Genomic DNA, 8,761 nt, shown 5'->3' on the forward strand with positions numbered 1-8,761 from the left:
AGCTGCATACTCATTAGCTGTGTGACCTCAGGCAAGCTGTAGAACCTCTCTGTGCATCATTCTCCTCTGCTGGGAAGTGACAGACCATCCCAGAGAGCACCCGTCTCATAGGCTGTGGAGGGGAGGAAATAAGCTGATTTTGTGCAGTGCCCGCTGCTTGCTGAGTCCTATACAAACGTTAGCAATGTTGCATTCCTGAAGGAGCAGAGGCTATGGGAAGACCGTGAGGCTTGGAGTCAGGAGGCCTGGGTCTGAGTGCAGTTGTGCCACTTTCTGGTGGTGTGGTGCCGATTCTGAACCTAAGAACCTCCCAGTTCTCAGAGCAGTAAAACTGGAGTGAAAATGGCATCTCTCTCCAGGCTGTTTGTGAAGACCCAGGAAAATAGGGCCGGCAGACGGTTTTACCCGCACAAACCCAGTGAAATCTGCTCTCTTTCCCCTTCCCAGGCACACATTCTGGCAGTTCCGCCACGAGAACCCCAAGACGCGGGTTGGGAACCCTCCCCCCGAGGGGCTGCCCGGCTTCAACAGCGGAGTGATGCTGCTGAACCTGGAGGCCATGCGCCAGTCGGCCCTCTACAGCCGCCTGCTGGAGCCGGCCCATGTGCAGCGGCTGGCCGACAAGTACCGCTTCCGCGGCCACCTCGGGGACCAGGACTTCTTCACCATGATCGGCATGGAGCACCCCGAGCTCTTCCACGTGCTGGACTGCACCTGGAACCGGCAGCTTTGCACCTGGTGGAGGGACCACGGCTACAGTGACGTCTTTGAGGCTTACTTCCGGTGTGAGGGCCACGTCAAGATCTACCATGGGAACTGCAACACCCCCATCCCGGACGCCTAGGTCCATCCCCGTCTGCCGTGCCCTTGGGTGTCCGGGGGAGCCCAAGGGGCACCCCTGTTACCGGCCCCAGGCTGGCGTCCGAACCTCCGTGGGGATGTGCTCCCGGACGAGGTGCTGCCGCTGTCCCGCCCAGGGAGGACTGGCCTATGCGTTGCTGGTGCTCGGGGCCGTTTCTCTGCGGGGGGCCGGGCATGGTGGAGGGCCAACACACAGACATCTTCCAGGGGGCTCGGACACAGGCGCCTAAAGAGAAGAAAGGAAAGACAATGGCCCTTCGTGCCCTTAGCCCCCAAACAATGGAAGTCCTTTCAAGTACCGGCATTTCTTAGACCAAATACAAATTTATTTTAAATTGACAAGCTTCCCTTTTGCCAGAAGGAACAAACAGTACTGCTAGGGCTCCCAGGGAGCGCCGAACGAGCGAGCCAGGGTTTTCACAGCCAGCGCCAAGTTGAAGCATCCAGTGAATGCCCACCTTCCGCACGTGCACCGTAGGAGGCTGTGTGCTTGTTCCCACCACGCCCACATTGCCCGGTCGGGGTGTGAAGGTCACCACCCGCTCGGGGAGGGCCTGCAGGGCCAGCCGCGGCCCACCTGAGAAACCCGGCCTCATTACTGTAGCTTCCCCAGCTTCCCGCTCCCAGCCGCATCCCAGAACCTCATTATCCCTCCTTCATCCCAGCCGGCTTCAGGTGACCAGACGGTGCTCGGAAGTCAGATCCTCCATCAAAGAACAGAGCTCGGCCACCCCCAGGGACAGGAGATAGAGTCGTCTGGATGGAGAAGATGCATTCCAAAGAGGAGCCCCTCAGTTTCTGCACATAACCGGGTGGCTCCGAAGGGGGGTCGCTCATAGACTGATAGGCATTCAGTCTCTGTTTAAAACATCATCCTGTGATTTTTCTTACTGCATCCTATTAGACCCTGTTCCTTCTAAGAAATTAGGTTCTTCTCTGAATGAGTTCCCTTGTAAGATGCAGACACGAAGCCCCTGACGGTGCATTTTGTCTAGTTCAGCAGAGGTCCTCGGGGAAGAACTGTGGTTGGATTTTCATCTCCTTTGATTTCCATTTCATTCACTTTCTTATTTCTCTTCACCATGAGTGAGAATAGCTAATAAACAAGCTTTGAGAACACAATGATTATGTTGTTTCTTCTCTGATCACAGTTTACGGCTACCTGGAGGTTCTGAATCAAGAGTGCAGTCAGTGTTATTCAGAGCCCCCCCCCCCGCAAACGTCCACATGACGGAGCTTAGCGTGCTCCCTGGCCATGGGGACGGGGAGGGCAGCCGGGTCGTATCGGGGTCACTAGAGAATCATCTCCTGGAAGCAAGAACAGCCCCTTCCCTCCTTACTCCAAACTGTCCGGTTACATCATCCCCTGACCAAACGGAGCACGTCTCTCTCCTGCCTCTGCTCCGGCAGAATTGGTCTGTTCTCCTAGGTACTTGATTTCCTATTTATAGCTGCTAGTTGCTGAACACCTGCTGTGCACCGAGCATTGTATTGGGGGATTTATGCACAACTGATAATGCTCACGAAAACCTCATGAAGGTGATTCCAATTTTCAAGTTTATTGTAAGAAAATAACTAGAGATGTGGATAGAGAGTCATTATCACACCAGTTGTTTTAAATAGAAAACAACTGGGATCAACTTAAAATGTTGACTAGGGGAGTGGATAAATTATGTTACATCCATATAATAAAATAGTTTAGGCATTAAAATCGTATTTTTCAAGAATATTTAATGCCTTGGGAAATGCTTACAATGTGCTGTTAAGTAAAGAAGGCAAAATATAACATTATATGTACAGTATGATCCTCACTTTATTTTTGTAAAATTACATATTTGTGTGTATGCGTATATGTAAAAAGAGAGCCTGTTCCACTGTATTTAATTAGTTCAAATCCTAAAAAACCATATGTTTCAAACACCACACTAAAAACAATTTTTTTTCAATGTGAAAAAGTGGGTAAAATGCTAGAGAATTTTAGACTCATAATAACAAAGGTATTTTTCCGACATTAATTTCTATAATTCAAGGGTTTCTGTAGCTACGAGAGTCCTTTGTTAGTGCAAAGAAAGAACAATGAACTTGTTGATCAAAATGGGCAAAAGCCAAACCACATCTCCTCCTTTACCGTTGAGATCACCTCCTCAGGAGCTTCCCCGCCTCTGTCACCAGTCGCCTTGGTGAACAGCAAGATGACACTCAACAGGAAATCCAGCCGGCCCAGCAAAGCCAATGGGTACAACTCCTGGACAGCTCTTAGACGGCTGGTTCCTCATTGGAATCCTGTTATAATCGATGCAGTGCAAACATGACTAATTGTGCTGTGTTTCCTTTGCCTCATGAAAACTTTCACTGCATTGCATAAGCCTATAGGAATGAGTGGAACAGAAGTCGGAAAAGAACATTTCTAGGTACTAGGAAGGATTAAGGTGCTTTCTATCTTCATATGTATTTATTTTGATATTTCTGAATATTAATTACTTTTGTAATCATAAATGCTATAAAATTGTAGCCACCGCCATCTGCCTCTCCCCTCCAACCCCCCCCACCCCCCCAGTTACAGGCAAGTATCGTCCTGGCTACTCTACAGCTCATGTTGACCACGGTTACCATCACCTGTAAGAAAACATAATCTCGGCTGAGTAGGCTCTGGGTTTTCAACTTTCCCTATGGATGCCCTAGTTCTCTGAATAAAAGTGACCTAATAATAGCATCTCTAGCCTCTGCTTTCGTTTCTGTCATCTTGTGTGTGTACACAAATGATAATGGCCTTTGGAAAGCTTGCAGGCTTGGCGGAGAGATTTATTCTTGTATGTGTGTCAAAGCCTAACTACGCATCCCTCCCCATAACATCTCCTCTGGCCCCAGAGCGGTGTGCTGGGTCAGTGGGCCTCCAGCCAGAGCACAGCAGCAGTTTGTGGGCCAAGGGAGCAAGTTCACTGTGCCTCACAGCACCTGCTTTGACTAAGGGCAAACCTCGCTTCATTCTAAGACTTTCTGGCTGATCTCCACATGCAAAGCCCAGAGGTTTGGCTGCAAGTGGAGTTTGGCAGGGCAAGCAGAAATTTCCAAGCAATGGTGTGGTAGAGAGAACCTCACACCTAAGAGAGGACTGCCTTTGAATCCATGGTCAGCCCTCGCCACCTGGGCAATCTTGGACAACCAAGGCTACCTCTTTCTCCACTTTGAGACACTGGTAATGAGAGCTCCGTCAAAGGACTGTTGTAGGAAGAAGGAGATGTGTAAGGGCTTGGTAAGCAGGGAAATAATACAGAGATGCAAGGGGATTCTTAGAGTTACTACTTAAAATATTATTTTTAAATAATAAACAACAGCCATTTGGGGCACATTAAATGGGTTGGTGGTACCTCCCTCAGCCCAATGGATGACCAGACGCTTGCTTGTAGGTGGTCTGATTTTTTTGTGAGCCACTCACCCTGGAGAGGCCTGGGTATGTCCAGGAGGTCAGGGGTCCTGGGATAAACCCTTCCCTCTCTGGGCTCAGTGTCTGGCTCTGTAAAAACAAGGGCATCGGGGGTTGGACTAGCTCCAAGCAGCGCCCCTGCCCCCGGCACCCACACTTGTATGCATCCATCTATGTTCACGCGTGTGTGTGGCAGGGAGTCTAAGCCCAACGCAAGACCTCCACACCTCCACTCGTCAGTCACCAGCTTGGAATTTATGACCATTCAAATGGAGACTCGCTCACGAGGTACGGTTAGCACACTTTCCCCCCAGTCTGAACAGGCAACCGGAGGGATGCAGACAAACTATGGGAGAAATTTCAATCCAGAGAGACTCAGTGCCATCCACGAGCCCCAGCCCCTCTGCGTGTGGTCCCCGATAGCAATGACAGCTGAAGCCTTGTCTTAGGTTTGGCTTATGCAACTGTCTTCCAAAGAGCCTCCCAGGCAGAGCCGCTTTGTAGACGGACCCATGCCCCACGGGTCTCAGCCTGGGCAGCACTGAGTCTGGAGCTCCCAGCTGGGGAGGCCTGGTGGAGGTGCCCCGCAGGGCACATTGAGTGGACGGACATTCGGCAGCCTCACCGAGCACCTTGCATTCTCAGAGCCTGAGGGGCCTTTCCACGCCCAGAGCACCAGCTTCCCCCCTCTGCAGTCCCCCTTCCCTGACAGGTAGGATTTGTTGCAGCCCTCCCCCGAACCCCACTCCCTGCCGCACAGGCCTGAGCAGGAGCATGGAGCCTGGTGTGCGGCCAGTGGTCTGACCTCCCAGACAGGGCCTTGTAGACAGCAGGGACCGGGGTGTCCGTGGAAAAAGCAAGATGCTCCCACTCAACCCTCTTCCTTCTTCCTCCTTGGCTCTGGCCAGCCTCCAGAACACGCCGAGAAGCCCCAGGCCCAGCTTGAGAGTCTCCACCAGTTTCCGTGCTGACCTGTGGGCTTCTTGAGGGCACAGACTGTGTCACCTCCTCTGCCTGCCCCCCAGCACCCACTCAGGTGGGGCCTATGCGGAGAGCCGTGTTCCCTGGGGGCCTGGGCTGGTCTGCTGCTCAGCGTGGACTGTGAGCGAAGCCGGAAGTTCTCAGTACGTCCCAGCCGCCTTCCCTGCCATGCCATTCTTGCCAGCATTTCTAACCTCGGGCGCAGAAGGTGAGTCCATGACGCCCCCAGTACGTGACCCATTGCCACCACTGCTCGCTGGGAGGCCTCTTGTTTCATTTATTCCCATATATCACCATACCCCACCCCCAGCCCTGAACAGTCATTCTAATGTGCTTCCTGAGTGTCTTCTGTGTTCGGGCAAGGTAGTGTTATTGTTTTGTGGACATGTGTTTTAATTTGAACAACTCAGTCTATTCTCTTGCTTTTTCTTTTTCATTCAGCATCAAGTTTCTAAGCTTCACCCCCCCCTTACTGCGCACACCCCACCGCTGCACACTGCTCTGCGGTGTGCCCTCACCGGCTTGGCCACCCTCGCAGGCATTGCCGGAACCCCACAGCACCTCCCGCTCACCTCTGCCCTCCTCCCCACCCCCACACCAATGATCTTGCTGCAGGTAACTTTGTCCTAATCACAGACCTGGTAAAGCTGCCGAATGTGGTATATCCAAGAAGAACGCTGCTGGATCCCACATTTCTGCCTAAGTGGTGCCCAGAGCACCCTTCCCCGTTCTCCCCAGTGTGAGCCCTCACTTTCTCTGCATGACTGTGCTCACGTTCACGTCTCCGTGCATGGACACACACGTGGTCCCGTGATCACATCGGAGTCCTCCAAAACGTGTGGCCTGAGTCAGGGCTGCTCTCCGTGAGTGCTATCACATTGACCTTAGCCGTGAGTGCATGTCTGTGAACTGGGAAGAGTTCAGCCAGCTCCTGGCCTTGCCGCCCCCCCAGGACGGCTGTGAGCAGTAGATGAGATAAGCCATAGGAAAGTACTCCCAAGGCCCTAGACACCCCACCTCCCTTGCACCTCAGCCCGTCCCCAGTCCCCAGTGCCACCCGGTGTTGCCAGAAGCTTCGTGGTCAGCCCGAGTCCTGCTGGGGGCATGTCCTTCCGGGGGCATGTCCTGCCGTCTGACACCACACCCAAGCTTCCTGTGCTCCTCCATGCGGGTTAGCTTCTGGGGCCTCTGACCCAGGCCTGGCCTGCGAGGGAGGCAGGGACCCCTTGGCCAGGGGCTGCGGGGCTGGAAGACAAGGGGAGAGGAAAGAGAAGTGCTAGGCCTGTGTCTAGAAGAGTTGTGAGAGAGGGCCTCGGAGCACAAGGGGCTGTCATGTTCAGGTGTGAGGGGATTTTGCAGAGAGCGTAATGTGGCGGGGTTTGTGAATGGGATCACCTTTGCTCTTTCTCAAGTAACACAAATACAGGTTGGCCTTGCTCTCTTATTTAGTCCTGACGACTGGGGTATGTTTCACTGGACGCCACAAAAGGCTGAGACTGGGTCACACGGGGCCCAGGGCTTTGTTGCATAGAGGCTGCTGTAATCCTACTGCCTCTTCAGTCATCCGGTTCTGCCTACAGTCTCCGCACTCTCTGAAGGCGGGTCTCGGGCCTCCTTGTGGCCCCAGCACCTGGCACAGTGCCTGACACATTGTGGGTGCCCGTCGAATCTCTGTTGTTTGAGTGCATGACTACATGAAAACCATGCCACACCGCCACAGAAAAGAAAAATGGCACCGGTGGGTTTGGGGAGCAAGATGGAAGGGTGGAGACGTGCCCAGGATTGCCCACCTTACAGATCCCAGTAAGGGCCAAAGGAGGGAGGGATGGGAGAACACTGGGAAGCTGGGAGGACTTAGCATCAGGGCCGATTTAGGGGAAATGGTGGAGACCCAGAACTAAACACTCATGGAAGGAAGCTCCGTCTCTGTCCCCATTTAATGACTATCTGGTGTTCACATTCCTCCTTTCATCAAGCTTAATGAATTCCAGGGACTCGATAGTCCCTGTGACATTTGGTTTGCATAAAACTCCCAGTATCTGGTTGGGGGGATGCCCTCAGATGTTCTAATGGCCCGGCTTACTGGGACCTGGGCGGGCGACCCTGAGCCACAGAAGGAGTGGGAAAGAACTGTTTAGAAAGGTAGTGAGCTCCCTGTTGCAGGAAGTATGCCAGCAGAGGCTGCACAACCTCTTGTGAGAGGACACGAGATACAAGCCCAACAGCAGATAGGAGCTGAGATGGCTGACTTACAAGTCCCTGGCAACCCTGAGCTTCTGGATTCCCAAGCCCATCTCCCTCCCCTTTCTCCACAACTAACCCCACGGGGAACTATTTATTCTCTAGACCTGAGTGTCTTCATGTGTGGATTCTAGAGGATCTGCCTACTTCCAGGAGGGAGACTCCTCTATGGATAACTGAGGGACCAGGATCACCTGAACACCCTTCCACGCCCATCCCTCCCCCTCTCCTCCCGTTCCCAGTGTTCATCTCCGAGTCCTGGCAGAAGTGCCACCGGAGGTCACACTGGACATCCCACAGGCAAGCGGTGGTGCCAGGAAGGGAGAGGGACTGGGAGGGGGCCCCAGAGGTGGCATAAAGTGGCTTAGTGGAAACATACCCTGTGGCAGGGACTCGATTCGTGGTTTGCCCCATGAGCTGGTCAGTTCCCAGGTGGAGCACCAGGTGTGGCCAGGAAGGAAGAGGGACTAGCAAAGGCAGCATATTTCTTTTGGATGGACAGATGGATGGACAGGTGGTCAGCTAGCCGGTGGGTAATTGGCTGTATGGTTGGAAGCCCCCCCCCTTTCTGACGGGGCCCAAAGACTTGTGTTCCCGGTGGTGGACCAGCAGAACAGCATGCAGAAGGCCGGACTCAGGCCTCTGCCAAATGTCCGTTCAGTCTTGCCTGAGCTGGAAAACAAACAGCTTGCTTGGAGATGCCAGACGTGCCCCCGTGATTATTGCTAGCACAAGTACAGCATTCCGTGCAGACGGAAGAGGGTGCCTTCTATTCTCTTCGTGCCCGTAAGCGGCCGTGGTGTCAAGCTGTCCCCTGGCCCTTTCTCGACCACCCCCGGCCCCCAGCGCCACAGGCTGGTAGCCCTGCTCCCCCACAGACTCCCTTGCCCTTCTTGTGGGACCTTTGCAGGCAGCTGGGCTGAGGGAGGAGCTAGGGACACAGCTGAGATCATACAGAAGTTGCTGGTAGGAAACTCGGGCAGACACTGGTGCGACAGGTTATGAATGGACCAGACCTGCCAGGAGCTCCGAGATGAGAGAGGTGTGAGCTGTGGGTGCAGCGGGGTGTGGTATAAACTGGGGCCACGGGAGAAGACGGCGGGGCACCTTGCGCTCACTAGTATCTGCCCCCATCTCGCTCAAGCAGCTGTCTTGAAACGCCTCCCGCCATTTTCAGGCCTCCTTGAAATGGTGAAGACCCCAGCTCTGTTTCTGAGTGCCCCTGAGTATGTTAATCTATCACTCTGGGCTTCA

The 8,761-nt window shown here is 53.5% G+C and overlaps 1 protein-coding gene across 3 annotated transcripts in view; it reads left to right on the forward strand.

The window, feature by feature from the left end:
* Positions 1-3,574, forward strand: part of XXYLT1 (xyloside xylosyltransferase 1) — a 164,996-nt gene extending 161,422 nt beyond the window's left edge. For all 3 annotated transcript variants that reach the window (XM_025876407.2, XM_025876418.2, XM_073895357.1), the window contains exon 4: positions 448-3,574. In XM_025876407.2, coding sequence (XP_025732192.1) covers positions 448-844 — 397 coding nt within the window. In that variant the 3' untranslated portion in view covers positions 845-3,574. The remainder of the gene's footprint in view (positions 1-447) is intronic.
* The last annotated feature ends 5,187 nt before the right edge of the window (positions 3,575-8,761 follow it).

The sequence above is a fragment of the Callorhinus ursinus genome, unplaced genomic scaffold (assembly GCF_003265705.2).
Source record: "Callorhinus ursinus isolate GAN/ISIS: 27379988/994484 unplaced genomic scaffold, GSC_fseal_2.0 scaffold1, whole genome shotgun sequence".
NCBI lineage: Eukaryota > Metazoa > Chordata > Mammalia > Carnivora > Otariidae > Callorhinus > Callorhinus ursinus.